Here is a 16291-nt window from a genome sequence, read left to right on the forward strand (position 1 = left end):
CTACTCTGTTGACGAGATTTTTTAACATAAATTCATGTGAAATTGTTTTTAATAAATACAGTTGTTTACATTTAGGTACAAGTAATACATTAAGAGTGAAGTGTTTTCATTAATTTTTAGAGTTTAAAAATATTTATACATCTTGATTACACAAATTTTAACACTATATCACCTCGGGTTATGTATTATATGTCTTTCTTGTGTTAGATTTTACTTTAACTGGTTAACAGGTTTCGGTCTGTTATTGGCCTTCTTCAGAACTGGTTGTTGCCGGTCTTAGCGCCTTTTGTTTTGTTTCCTGTGTGGCTGTGTTTGTGTAGTGTAATGTGGAGTCAAAGAGTGTGTGTAATCTGAAATTGAGTTGTGTGTTGAGAATTTCATACACAACACATCCAATCACCCAACACAACACAAACAAGCTGCATTCCGAACAATGACACACAGACTAATCAACATACCAACGAACCAACATGATTACAACGAAGAGCTAAACTAAATCTATTACAAAGCACAAGAAAACGAATACAACCCCAACATAATAGACAACATAATACGAAAGACAAAACATAATCACAAAAAAACATACAGTAAGAATACAACACAAAAAAAAGAACACAAAACATTCATCACACTAACATACGAAAACAAAAACACACACAAGATTGCAATCTCATTCAAGAAATTAAATTAAAACACCGCATACAGAACAAATAATACTCTACAAAAACATCTCAACACACAAACAACACAAACAAACAAATACAACCACACAGGCGTATACAAACTCAAATGTAACACCTGCAACAACTTCTACATAGGACAGACAGGCAGATTATTTCAAACACGTTACAAAGAACACATCACAGCCATAACAAAATTACAAAACACTTCCACATATGCAGAACACATCACAAATGCTAATCACACCCACAGAGACATCAACACAGACATGGAAATACTACACATCCAACCGAAAAGCCAGAAACTAAACACACTAGAACAATACGAAATATACAGACACACAAAAACACATCCAAATGAAATTCTCAACACACAACTCAATTTCAGAACACACACACTCTTTGACTCCACATTACACTACACAAACACACCCCCGGAAGAAACAAAATAAAAGGCGCCAAGACCAGCAACAACCAGATCTGAAGAAAGCCAATAACAGGCCGAAACATGTTAACCAGGTACGGTAAAATCTAACACAAGAAAGACATTATAATACATATTCCGAAGTAAACATGTTTTGTGTTTTCATTATAATTAAACATTAATGTTTTCAATTATATTTGTATTTTCATATGTATGTTTTTTCTCCTTCTGTATTTGTGACGAAGCCTATCACTGTATGTTTAATGGTTTAATAAATTGAATTGAATTGAATTGAATCGCTTTCATAAAACGAATATAGGTATTTGCAAAGTTTGAGAAGTGTATACAAGCTTATATAAAAACATAGATTTGTATGGAAATCCGAGCTCTAGTAATATTTTGAACTAATTGTAGCTAAACATGCATAATGCTCATAGTACTCATTCATTTTTGCATATCTGCAATCAAAAAATGATTTCATTTTATTTAACTATAAAGGGAGGCTGATTATTCTTTATTTCCTTAATTTTAGGTTATTTTTATAAATTATTTTATATACTTTAATATATTCAAAATATTACATTTTATCACAGTTCTTTGACAAAATATTTCATCATGTTGTCAAAAAACTTCGATAGTGTAATACAGCCAAACAACGAAGGGGAACATCCTCTCCCAGAGAGCGTATCTTTCCCCGCTGCCTTAGTTGTTGTATGTAAGTATTCATGCTATCTGCTCTGTTTACAACACGAAATCCTCGTCCCGGTATCATAGTATACTTTCAGCTAAGTTGCTGTGTTAAATGTAAAGGTATCCCCTTTGGATATGATGAAGGCGAATGGGGACACAAAAGTAAAGCTCCATGCTTTCATGACCTCGGGAATAGCGTAAGATTCTGTGGTTAGCGCCAGGTTTCGTTCGCTTTTTTACTCCAAAAATCACTCCGTTTTAATTTGTCAAGTGACTAAGTGGACCTCAGTGGTGTTCAGCTGGAAGTCTGGCTCCCTCCACCATCCAGTTCGTAGTCAGCTGTTCTGCCGCCCAAATTGCAGTGTCCCACAACGAGTGTTACTATGTTCTTCGTAAACCAATGGCATTCTAACGCATGTTGCAGCACTTCGAGGAATGACTCAGAAATATATTGTTATATGAATAATGTTATTTTAGTAATAATTTCTGAACAAATGATTTACTGTATAACATAAAATGTGTTCTGTTCACAGGCGCAATTGTGAAAAAATGGAGTGTGCCGGATGAGAAAAACGGAACAATTCATAAAAGCACTTTGCAGTATAAGAATGTCACGAATATGGATCATAAGGGTTATTATGATTGCTACGACTTTGTGAACCTGCCGCATAGTGAATATATTATTGTTGAAGGTAAGATGAGCATTTGTTTTATTGTTTCACGATTATGTTCTCCGTATGATGTCAGACCCGACTTCTATATCTAGGCTTACGCGGTAAACACGCAGCTTTTTAAACAAAAAGTTTTATGTGTCTGTGAAATGATAATAATAATAATAATAATAATAATAATAATAATAATAATAATAATACAAATGGGCCTTTAAGGAACCCGCACATTCATTGCCGCCCTCACATAAGCACTTCCATCGGTCCCTATCCTGTGCAAGATTAATCCAGTCTCTATCATCATATCCCATTTCCCTCAAATCCATTTTTAATATTATCCTTCCATCTACGTCTCGGCCTCCTAAAGGTCTTTTTGCTTCCGGTCTCCTAACTAACACTCTATATGCATTTATGGATTCGCCCAGACGTGGTACATGCCCTGCCCATCTCAAACGTCTGGATTTAATGTTCCTAATATCAGGTGAAGAATACAATGCGTGCAGTTCTGCGTTGTGTAACTTTCTCCATTCTCCTTTAACTTCATCCCACTTAGCCCCAAATATTTTCCTAAGAACCTTATTCTCAAACACCCTTAATCTCTGTTCCTGTCAAAGTGAGAATCGAAGTTTCACAACCATACAGAACAACCGGTAATATAACTGTTTTATAAATTCTAACTTTCAGATTTTTTGACAGCAGACTAGATGACGAAAACTTCTCAACAGAATAATAACAGGCATTTCCCATATGTACTCTGCGTTTAATTTCCTTCCGAGTGTCATATACATTTGTTACTGTTGCTCCAAGATATTTGAATTTTTCCACCTCTTCGAAGGATAAATCTCCAATTTTTATATTTCCATTTCGTACAATATTCTGGTCACGAGACATAATCATATACTTTGTCTTTTCGGTATTTACTTTCAAATCTATCGCTTTACTTGCTTCAAGTACAATTTTCGTGTTTTTCCTAATCGTTTGTGGATTTTCTCCTAACATATTCACGTCATCCGCATAGACAAGCAGCTGATGTAACCCGTTCAATTCCAAACCCTGTCTGTTATCCTGAACTTTCATAATGCCATTTTACAGAGGGAAGTTAAAAAGTAAAGGTGATAGTGCATCTCTTTGCTGTATAATGATAATAATAATAATAATAATAATGATAATAATAATAATAATGGTAATAGTAATAATAATAATAATAATAATAATAATAGAGGAAGTGTTACAAAATATGAAATAGGGGCACAAATATGAAATATGGCTAATATGATATACGACCTGAGACGTGTTGTATTCTAGAGTTGGAAGCTGAACTGTTGAAACGTTTATCTATATTGCATTTTCGAGGAAAGTGAAAATTTTCGTAGTAAGTAAGTATTTTTCGTGAATATACATTGTTATTCCTCAATGTCAGAAATATTAATGATATAATATATTCTCCTTGAACACGAGTATGTAACTTACTCTTTCTGGGGATGCTAGAGTGTTTTTATATAAAAAATCAATATGTAGGACCTATCTTGGTTCTGGCTATAAAGTATTATTATTATTATTATTATTATTATTATTATTATTATTATTATTATTATTATTATAAATAATCTACGTTTATAGCAATGTACCTATGTTATTTATTTTTATTGGGTTATTTTACTATGCTTTATCAACATCTCAGTTTATTTAGCGTCTGAATGATATGAAGGTGATAATGCCGGTGAAATGAGTCCGGGTAACACCGAAAGTTACCCAGCATTTGCTCGTATTGGGTTGATGGAAAACCCAGGAAAAAAACCTCAACCAGGTAACTTGCCCCGACCGGGATTCGAACCCGGGCCACCTGGTTACGTGGCCAGACGCGCTGACCATTACTCCACAGGTGTGGACTATACCTATGTTTGATTGATCTCGTTTTTAAATTGTGACATGTTTTGGGGTTACGACTTACAACATCAGTGTGTCACAAATATAATATAATAGTATGATTAGTATTCCATCTTTATATCCTGATTTTCTGATTTGTTACTATTGTTGGCACCTATAGGAGGAGGAAAAAATCTCACCTTCCATAAAACTTAGAAAACATGAATGAAAAGGCAATGCAAGAAGTCATAAAACAAGTTCGAGAAAGGGCGTGAGAGATGATTCATCTGGATTCCACGGGCAGCCTTCTAGACTACGGCCACAAGCAGTTCATTAGCTGGGGATCGTGAGCGCGTGCATGCCTCCGGAAAATAAATTGTTACAAATGTATGTGTGCAGATCCCACATTTCTAAATGCAGTAGTTTACAGATAATACATCAGGGAACAAGTCTATATATATATATATATATATATATATATATATATATATATATATATATATATATTTCAGATTTTTAACTTAGCTATATAATATAGTAATTTTGCTTTGAAAAATAAATGATTAAAAGATTAGGCCAAATTTGAAATTTATTTGTGATAAGCCTAAAGTAATAAAAAGTGTTGTATTTAGTCTTTCAAATGCGCCAAACCGCAAATCTCAATTATTTGTAGACACAGAGTTCCAAGTGAGTTTATGTAACAGTGCGCGCATAATTTGCGTAATTTCAAATAGTCATAACTACACAAATAATTAATAATTGTGAAAATAGAACAATACGGGTCTCCTTATTTGATGTCTGGAATTAATAAAAAAAAAAAATTCGACCATTTACGAGAAGGTCGTGTTTTATTGCTGTGCGATTTGACGTGGAATGACTCATAATGCCGTTTTATGTTATGCAACCGTTTTCCTCGTAATGCTTGTGAACTAATCATATATTTAATATTCTCAACATATTGGGAGCAAAAAAATGCGTCCTCCCATCCTACTTGAAATTTTCGTTTTTGTAAAGGTACATGGTTTCGAGAGAGACATTACGACGATACGCCACTCGCAGGTCAGAGACAAATACGGATGGAACGGAGTTTGATTCCAGTGAGTGAGAGAGTGGGGGTTGTGTCAGTTAGGAAGCAAGAGAAATACATACCATCATTGCGAGCTACAATATGCTCATAAGTCACATTTTCGCCATGGCTGGAATAGAGAATAATCCTTACGACTTACACCACGTGTTGAAGTACAAAACTCTTGTTAGGTGCAGTTTACTGCGCTATGTGTCACGTTATCCTCACTGTCTACATTCCCTGCCGCTAGATAGCACTGATGAGTCATTTGCTTCTCTTATCATGAACTTTCCAGTATTATTGTTAGAGTATTTGGTACCAGAGTGGCACTTTTCCGGAACGTTGGATCACCTGTGCTGAAATGAGGATTTGTTAATGATGCTCTGGCCTCCAAATCACCAGATTTAACATCCCGCTACTTATTTTTGTGGGATTTCTTCAAGGAAGCCTTGTATCTGCTCCCAATGCCACAGCAAATTGGACGAACTGTAACAACGCATCTCTGATGCAATGCAAGTGATATCGCAGGATATCTGAGACTCCTCTCGACATCAGCCATGGATGATGTCCATATCGAACACCTGTAACGCTCATGTGAAACTTACTAGCACTAGCGTCTTTAAAAATAAGGAAGAACAATATTTTTCTAGTGCTAATGTAATAGACAGTGAAACTGACAGAGTAATTTCGTTAGAAGTTTAACTGATAGCAGTGATAGGCCTACATCAGACGACTTGTCAATCAGTAGTGACAATGGAGGAAAACTCCGACTCCACCTTCAGTGCAGCGCAGCGGTGAGTTTAGTAACCTCCCTTAGCGGAGTTTTGCCAGTCGTTAATCTATAGTACTAGAACTCCTACTACTACAGATACCATTCAGTGGCGGCTATTGAAGGGGGCTCTATGGGGTTGCCTTCCTGTTAAAATTAACAAACACATTCTATTTCCACTTGTCCAATAACTTTAATTTGATAATTTCAGTATCAAGTTACGTTTCTAAGTTCATCACACGTAGAGCAGATTAAGCAGCACGCAGTACCACTTGGACTCACAACTCATCCGAATATTTTTCGACCTGTGACGTCACGTTACCATGACGAGTGCAACTCCACATCCCTAACCCACCTACGACCATACTAGCGAACAAACTCAACTGGAGTGAGTCCGTCATGACTAGAAGCGAGAATTTCATGCACTATAAAATCCCAAAATATGAATGCATTCATGCACTATTAAACTATGAAATATGCACGATCAAGCGAAAAATACATTAAAACACAGAGTGGAAGGTAAGGTAGTATATTAATTGTAGGGTGTGATTCCTTGAAATATAACGAACAAAAAAGTATAATACCATTTTGCTCGTTTTTGGAAGGTTTTTGAAGAAATAATTTTATGACGACATTTCGATCGTGAATTTTACAAATACTGTTTAAAATACGGTTATTGCCCTAAAGGAGAACTACTGAGGAACAATCGCCACCATAAAGTGAAAAACTCCATCGCAACCACTCTTCGCAAGGCAAAGTGAGAGATTTACGAAGAAGTGTACTGCTTGGCTGAGAATGGGCCAACGAGAAGAGCATACATTATAGCCATCGATCGCCGGAATCAAAGAAGCCTCATTCTTGACCCCACTGTCCGTTTTGAGAAGGATAATCAACAAGCCAATAACGTTAACGATGAAAAGAAGTCTATTTACAATCCATGTATTCCTCACTTCAGTAAGAGATACAAAATTAATATTAATATATTGGAAGTGAAAGGACTTCTTTTTGGCGCTAGTGGAACTTCATTCAAGTTAACCAAAACCATTCTACGTCCCCTTAAATTTTCTAATAAGGACATTAACAAAATTTGTCTAATGGTATTGAGAGATTCAGTATCCATTTTACATAATCATTTGTATAACACTACGTAATATTTTTTTAATTTCATTTCATTACCCTTCATTGTACTTTCATCTCATGTTTCTCCGAAATCAAATTGTACTTTTTTTTAAATTTATCATTGTTTTGTATTCTCTCTGCAAATCAGATTCTATTTTATTTTTAATTTAACCTCAGCTTTGTATTCTGGATCCTAGTGGTCAGCCGTAGATATCGGCCAGATGTCCCAAATTGTGGAATTGATAGTAGCTATTTAGACAATTTTATACACTGCAACTACCCACTTATCTCTTCAAGAAAAAAAAATTATCGCTGATCGATTTCCTACTTCAAAAACATATTTTTCCCCACACTATAGTTGTATAAAACAAACCTCAATTAAGAAGTCTTACATTTGTTATATTGCGGTGATTCAAACATTTAAAAAATCTGCAAATAATACTCAACACGCTTTTTTTTCCTTATTAGAATCTGACTACTACTTTTATTATTAAGTATAAAAATGCGAAAATATTCTGCTTCATTGAAAGTCTACGTAAGTAACTCCTTCTTCAGTTATTGGCTGACAATTAGGAAGGAGGAGGTAAATAGTAGACTATACTGTGTCACTCTTTAAGATTGACGCATGCGCAGACCAACAGACTTCACTAAGTTGTTTTATAGAAGTTACAACGCTGTGTTTTTAACAATATTGAAAGTTTTACTGTGGTTATTATTTATTGTTTAAATTCTATCTCGCTCGTAAGTTTGCAGCAGAAATAATGTCAATATTTGGGACGACTTAGAGATGCGAACAGTTTTTTTCTTTTTACAAATGAATCTCAACAAAACTAGGCGAAAACCATATTTCACATATTCTCACACAGAGTCCATTATGAGGATAGTTTCGAGTAAGACTGATATTGGAAGAATTATTTCCAGAGAATATCGCAATATTTTAGAATATTGAAACTTTCACAAATAAGAACAAACCTGGATGTTTGTATATGTGTTTAAAACAAGAGAGATTTGAATTGTCTTAGTTTTATTTTGAAAAATTCACAATATAGTAATATTTAAAATTGTTTGTGTTATAATGTGAAATAATTGTTATGTAGAGTAATTATTGCTAGGTATACCTTCAAATAAATATTATTTAACATTATTGTCGAAACTGTTGTCTTGTGTTTGTCCTGTGATGTCTCAGCGTTGGTGATCCTGCGTCATGCGGATCCATGATCAGAAAGGCCCGCATTTGCGAGATGTGTAGTGTACGATCTGAAGAATCTCCATCTCCAAACGCAATGGTGTGTAAGTCGGATAGAAAGAGAGGTTAAGCAGAGTAAGAAAGAAGAAAAGATTGTCGAAACATAAATTTCCTAAACAAATTATTCCAGTAGGGCTATGTAGGCCTATAGCCTAAATTATTGTAGTAACTTACTACTCTACAACGTACATCCCTGACTGCCTATTTCTCTCACTGCGGCGCTCACTCTCTCGCAAAGCGCATTCTGATAGACAGTAGTTCGTAACCTTGGCCGTGTCCTTGACATGCCTGGCGTAAACTGTCCTTTTCGTGTAGCAGTAAGGCGTAGATCTTTTCATTGAAAAATCCACAAGTGACATTTGTGACGAATAAGGTCGCTAGTCCACCGGTGTGGAGTAACGGTTAGCGTAACTGACCGTGAAACAAGCGGGATCGGGTTCAAATCCTGATTGGGACAAGTTACTTGGTTGAGGTTTATTCCGAGTTTTCCCTCAACCCGTTATGAGCAAATGCTGGGTAACTTTCGGCGCTGGACTCTGAACTTCCTTTGTTGACATCACCTTCATTTCACTCAGACGTTACATAACCATAGCAATTGTTAAAACGTCGAAAAATGAACCAATTAAGAAACTAGGTCGCAGAGGGTTTTCTTCCGGGATTCTTCTATTTCTGAATGTTAGGCATGCATTTACATAATTTCATCGGAGTTCCATTCCTTCATCATTCCATACCATTTCCTGAACATCAGCTGGCGACACGCGTAACGCTAGTGACAGACTACAGTCACTAATCGCGATTATCGACCTAATCGCGATCGGGGTTGTAGTGTGTCAACGTCCCGATCGCGATCAGGAGTTTAATCCTGTTTCCAGAACTAGATAATCGCGCTGAGCCACGGCCCAGTGGACGAAAGTAACATTTTAGTAATCTTTGGTTTCGAATCACCTTGATTTATATTATTTAGGAAGTCGTGATAACATCTGCTGTGGAATTTTTTATGTTACCTCTTACATTGTAATTGTATTATGGATATATATATATATATATATATATATATATGTATGTATGTAAAAATTTTTTCAAAAATATTCTTATGTAGCTGCAAGAAATAACGACAAAAAGAAAAAAAGGAAAAACAATGCACAAACTCAAAACAAGGTATGAATTTCAGATTTGTCCAGGAGCTAAACAGACATAAAAGTATGTACAGTAGTGACAAAAAACCGGACCGACGGAATAATCAGTCCGAGAAATGAGCCACTGCACATGCCACGCCCGCATTCACAAGATAGCGAGTCATCTATTGAAATTGTTGTAGTTTCGACTGCTCACGTAACCCATTTCGAAAGCCATTAAAAATAAGCTGGTAAAATTCATGTTCTGGGAACAATAAAGTTAATTAAGTAGTAAAATATCGCTGCAATCGAAAAGTATTGGGAATAAATTTGAATAAGGAACAAAAACAAGTTTCCTTCCCAGGCAGAATTCGAATCACGAAAGTTTTAGTTACCAGTCTATCGTGGATCGGAGTGAAGAAGTCTCTGAAATCGGCTACAAGGGTCGGTCCGGGTTTTTTTTGCCACTACTGTACATACAGAAAATTATTACCTCTATGGTGATTCAGCTGTTGATCGGGCGGGATCAAGCATGACCTAGTGTGTCAACACATTCTCGGTAATCGCGATCGGAGGTAATCGCGATTAGCGATTGTAGTCTGTCACTAGTATTAGGGGTTAGTCCAGGGCTGGGCAGCAAGAGCGGATTCTACTCTCTCACAGGGAGCCATATGATTTCTCTTCATCCCCTTTCTTCCCTGCCGAACACCGCGCAGCGTTGATTCCGTGATTGATGAATATTAAGTGTCCCCGTTTAGAGTCTGGTTGCCCTTACGTTACCCAGCCCTAGTCTGTGGAGAAGGGGTTGACCGCTTTGAAACCTGGATACTCAGCGAACCTTAGTGTAATCAGCCCTTTGAATTAGGGATGTGCCTAGCTAGGAGGTTAGCACAAAAGGTTTGCAAACTGCCAGTAACTCCTCCTAATATATGAGTGTCAGGACCGACCATTTCTCCGGAAGATCTAATTCTCTGAGAAGTATGGGCTTCCTTAGGCTGAAAGCAAACTATTTTTTAAACAAACATTCACATTTCCCTCAGACATGTGCTGATGGACGATTATTTCTTAGAGGTTGTATGTTTTGAAAACCAAATTACAATTGCTAACAATTTACGAACATTTTGTTTTGCAGATCCACGAGATGCACGTATAAACAAAAGCGGAAAAAATACCTTTCAGGTGAGAACAAGCGATAGAGTTTCGCTGTATTGTCCTTCAACAGGTGTGCCAACGCCAAACACTACATGGTTCAAGGTAAAATAAATCAGCATTCATATTAGCCTTAAGTTAAAGATCTGCTTGGTATAGAACACGATAATGTATGTCTGAAAAAAAGAGATCACCATAATTTTAAAATGTATAAATAATTCTTATTCGTACCGATATTTTGCTCTTTTAAAAAAATTATGTAATCGCCTCATACTGCCAGGTCTGATTTCTCAGGTTATTCCGATTTATGTTTCCAGCAGGAATCTCATAGTCATTTTTGGGATATGACAGTTTGAAGTAGGCCTAGTAGCTATTCTTGGTGGTTCATGTCTCTGCACCCAGGTATTAAATAGGTCGAGGGGTTTGTTTTTTAGAATTAGAACATGATATTACATATGAAGAAATGCACTGGTCAAAATACGAGTAATTAGGGAAAGCTTGTTTCGAAGTACTTATGTATCCTTTATGTTTGTTGTATAATTTAATAATAATAATAAAAACGTTGCCAAAAATGTGGAAATTAACAAAGGTTTGCCCTGTGTTTAAATCTGGTGATAATAGTAAAATTGAAAATTATTGATCCATTGCAATAGTTTGTGCCCCATCCAAGGTATTTGACCAGGTTCTATATACAAGAATTTTTCAACATGTTTATAATGCAATTGATATAAATCAGCATGAATTTTACACCCATAGGTCTACCACAACAAATCTAATTAATTTTACACAAAAGGCATTTAATACATTACATAATCTTAGAAATTTAGACGTGATATACCTTGACTTTTCCAAAGCGTTTGTTAAAATTGACCATAAAATTTTAATTAATAAACTTTAAAGTTTTGGATTATCTTTTTCATACTTACAGCTAATATCATCATATCTTACAAACAGGCAGCAGTATGTTTCATTCAATCAAGTAAAATCAAAACCATTCACAGTACTTCAGGTGTACCCCAAGGATCCAATCTTGATCCCTTGTTCTTTTTACTTTATATCAATGACTTGCCTAAACAGATTTTGCACTCTAAATGTTTGCTACATGTTGATGATGTTAAATTGTATAAAGTCATTGACAAACAACAAGACGCCTTTGATCTACAACATGATTTAAACAGACTATATAGATGGAGTATTGACAATTTTCTTCTGTTAAATCCTAATAAATGTTGCTTTATGACGTATTCTAAAAATAAGACAATTGCTCAAAATTCGTATGAAATTAATGGTGTGAAATTATTTAGAGTAGAATAATTTAAGAATTTGGGTATTTATTTTACATAGAATTTATGTTTTGAAATGCACTTAAATCACGTGGCAATTGATGCATATAGAAAATTATGATTTATAATCTGAAATACAAAAGAATTATATAAATACTATTGATACTCTATAAAACTCTAGTTAGGAGTAAGCTAGAGTATGTGTCTATAATATGGTCACCTCAGTTCCAGTCCCATCAGATGCAAATAGGAAGGATACAGAAACAATTTTTACGTAATTTATATTTTAAAAAACATCACGTGTCTTCTTATGAAAAGCAAATGTCACATAAGCAGTTACTTTTTAAATTTAATTATAAAACTTTAAAATCTAAACGATTACTCTATAAGAATGTTAACGGTACATTGAATAACTGTGATTTTCTCAAATTCTTTCAGTTCAATGTAAAAAGAACAGAATTACGTCATAGACAACCTTTTGTTATTCCAATTCCTTGAAATGTTTTCTTCAAGAACTCTCCATTGTTTGTTACGTGTAATACTTACAACTCTCTATCTTTAAACTGTGATTCTCAATTAGATTTGAGTTTAACTGTTAAAAATTTCATACAATATTAAAAAGAATTGTATTTCCTTAGATATTTAAATTATGAATAAGTGTATTATAATGTTTTTATACTAGTTTTGAAATAATTTTGCATTATTATATTCACATTTGGCACTATATTAACTGAAAAATTTTATTCTAGCGTCTATTATGTATTTCCTTTGGTTTGTGTTGTTTGTTTTGTTTTTTCTTATTATGTATTTTGTATATGTAACAATGTACGCCACCTATGAAATACATTAAAGGCGATATCTTACAGTTGTTTGAACACTTATTAATTCGTTGAGGAATATTATTCAGACATATTTCGGAGAATGCTTCTCCATCTTAAGTGACAAATACTACGACTACAAACGAAAACAATTATTAATTAAGGGCATATCAAAAGTCCGGTAACACTTTCAGTAATTTATTACACAAAAACTACTAATGATAGCACTTTCAAACACACGTCAGTTTAAAGTCAAACTCTCAAAGTTCTGTTTACACCTTACAGAGATTCAATGTGTGAACCACGAGTGACTCGGCAGATGTCCGAACGATAATCAAACTCTTCCCATACCCATTTCAACATATCCTCTGTGACCGTGGCGGCAGCTTCTCGAATTCTGGTTTTTAGTTCCTCTAAATCACGTGGCAAAGGTGGTACAAAAAACGGTCCTTTAGTTAACCCCATAGAAAAAAGTCACATGCAGTCATATCGGGTGACCTTGGTGGCCATGTCATGAAACATCTGTCCCTTAATCCAGCACGTCTTACAAGCTTTCACTCAAGTTACACCAGCAATGTTCCGAAAAATGTCGCACGTAACCTGGCGGCGTATTACCCTTTGCCATGAGAATGACGGTATACAAAATGATCATTTGGACAAGTAATAGTTCATATCCCAAGAAAACTCCTCTAAAGAACTGTTGTTCATTTTATTTCTTTACGTTTAGGGGTTTATGTTGGTTAATGTAGGGGGTAATTGGACTTTTTGGCCCCCTGTACTAACTCTCATGTTGTATTCATATTCGGTAGATCTAAGAATCTATATATTCTCTGTGATTTCTGCTTTATCAATCTCTTCAGCAAACTCTGAAATAATACTTCCAAATCCAATGTCCTTTCTAATGACCAGTTTATAAACATTTATGCACCATTTTTAAATATTATTAAATAAATAATAAGATTACAAATTTTGACCAGTGCAATTAGCTGCGAAAAGACGGTTCCTAATTTATGATTTCATCACTTTCAGGATGGGTTCCCTATTTCTCTTGGACTGGTGGAATTTACAGACAGAAATTCAACACTGACTATCATTGCTGTGAATATATCCCATGAAGGGAAATATAAATGCCAAGCAAGCAACAAGCAAGGTCCCGGAGACTCTCGGGAATTCCAAGTGGAGGTTACAAGTAAGGGAATATCAGAATTAATCATTAGATTAATTTTATTGTATTGATTTTCTTGTTATTGCTCAATTAATTTTCTCATTAAAGATTCTTTAGAGAAGACAGCATGCAGGTTGTCTTTAGTGCATCGTACATTTCGTCAATAGAGTAACAGGCTTTAAATGTTTATATTTCGAGGTTAGAATATTAATTCGATCTCAATCATAAAACATGAAATCAGTGAAACAAACAACAGTACTGATAATACTATAATGGTAAAACACGAAATTGTATTATAGCATTTCACTGTAAGATAGTCTCTGCTAGGAACTATTGGGAGATCAGCCTAGGTTGGTTGCCAATGGTCATTAAGAGCCTTTCTCAGCACTGAGTATGCACGCCCGTTACGGGACCCACGATGAAACAAAATAAATTGCAGAAATTAAAGAAGCTAGTAGTTTTCCCTCAAAAGAAAGAGTTTGTTTTTGTGTGGTATTGATTCTTTACTTTTTATTTATATTCCTCATGAATATGTATACCCTTAATCCTTGGTTTTTTTCTAAACCGACGTATGCGACGTGCGATGTGCGAGGCCCACCTCGCACAAATCCGGACTACACGAGAGATAGTGAGTGGTTTCTATAACTACGAGATGCGAGATCTGCGTCGCAGTTATAGAAACCACTCACTATCTCTCGTGTAGTCCGGATTTGTGCGAGGCGGGCCTCGTACATCGCATGTCGCATGCGTCGGTTCAGAAAAACCAAGGCCTTATACTCCAAACATGACCGATTTCCTGTAATGTGAATTTGTTTAAGTCCATCTTCGGTCTGTGCCTGATTCACACGACTAGGGAAAGAATATTTTGTATGTAATTTACTCCTTGAGTATATCTTTGTTATAGATTATATATAACACTGATCTATACACAGAGGGAAAAAGCAACAAAAAACAAAACAAAGGAAAAACAGAACCGAGTCTTGCATAAGAGATTCGTTCTCTTGTAAACAAAAGCTCTCACGGAAACATCCGAATTCTTCCGAAGGGGACAAGGCGTATGGTAACCAGTCATTTATTTTGTCTAAGATTGTACATATGTTTATTATACTGTTGAACAGTTTAAGCTATGTATTGTTCTCTAAAAAAACGTTTTACTATGTACGAAAAAAAGTAACACTTTTCCTTTAATATATTACTGAAATTTTGTCAGTTTTGTTGAAAAATTTCGATCCTTATTTTTAACATTAAAGAAATGTATATGGTTTAGAGAATCTCTCCACAAATTTTCATGCATGTCGGCCTCTTCAATCTGGTTTTTCAGCCGATATTTATTTAATAGGTTGCACGCTCTGAGTGGTCCTTTGAACTTCTTAACTCAATTTTCTCCATTTCCACTTTTATTATATATTACTATACTTCTCCTCCAAATTTAGTACTATGTGCATCGATTATTTGCAGGCTTATTAAAGGTGTGTGTAACAAAACGTGCTATAAGAATTTTCCTTAAACCTCAAGATTTTTGGGGAAAATATTTTTTTCTTCTAGACATAATTTTTACTTGTTTTTATACTTCACTATGTATATGAAATAATTTTCTCTAGCACTTGAAGAATAATCTTAAAGAAGTAAATAGCAAATTATTTTTCAGAGAGGTATATGGAGCAAGCAAATTTTAGGCGAAAAATTGTATTACTTTTAGAGAAATACTGATTTTTCAAAATACGACACAATTTCAATTTAAAAGAATTAATAATTTATATAGTTTCGGACTAAATGAGATGACACTTTTTATATTTTGTACAGATGTTATGTATATGCAGCATGATATGTAGGCTATACAACATTTTCAAAGATCTGTCTCAAACTGTTAAGAAAATTTAAATTTTACTTTAGTATATCCTGAAAATAGAAACGTGTGACAGTACTGACAAGTTAACAATTTTTGGATCAATCACGTCGAGAAACATCTGATATAGTTTCATTAAAATCAGAGCGGTCCTTCTCAGTCGTCTTCCGACCACTGTATGGCGTTTCAAACTAACAATTATCATTATGTTTATAGAGATACGTGTACACATACAGACAGGCAACATTAATTTTATAAGGCTACTGCTTCTTACTTCGAAAGAAAAGCACAGGGTTGTTTCCGATCTCTGATAACGAATTTGAATGACATAATGTGCGCCAGGAATCACACCGAGAGCTGAATTGCGGCGAGAGGTGACAGACCAGT

At 35.0% G+C, this 16291-nt stretch overlaps 1 protein-coding gene across 1 annotated transcript in view; it reads left to right on the forward strand.

The window, feature by feature from the left end:
- LOC138696222 (mast/stem cell growth factor receptor-related protein Kit-like) overlaps nucleotides 1-16291 on the forward strand; it is a 222736-nt gene that overhangs the window by 139471 nt on the left and 66974 nt on the right. The window contains exons 12-14 of the mRNA XM_069820880.1: nucleotides 2328-2486; nucleotides 10776-10897; nucleotides 13923-14082. Coding sequence (XP_069676981.1) covers nucleotides 2328-2486; nucleotides 10776-10897; nucleotides 13923-14082 — 441 coding nt within the window. The remainder of the gene's footprint in view (nucleotides 1-2327; nucleotides 2487-10775; nucleotides 10898-13922; nucleotides 14083-16291) is intronic.

Source organism: Periplaneta americana, chromosome 3 (assembly GCF_040183065.1).
Source record: "Periplaneta americana isolate PAMFEO1 chromosome 3, P.americana_PAMFEO1_priV1, whole genome shotgun sequence".
NCBI lineage: Eukaryota > Metazoa > Arthropoda > Insecta > Blattodea > Blattidae > Periplaneta > Periplaneta americana.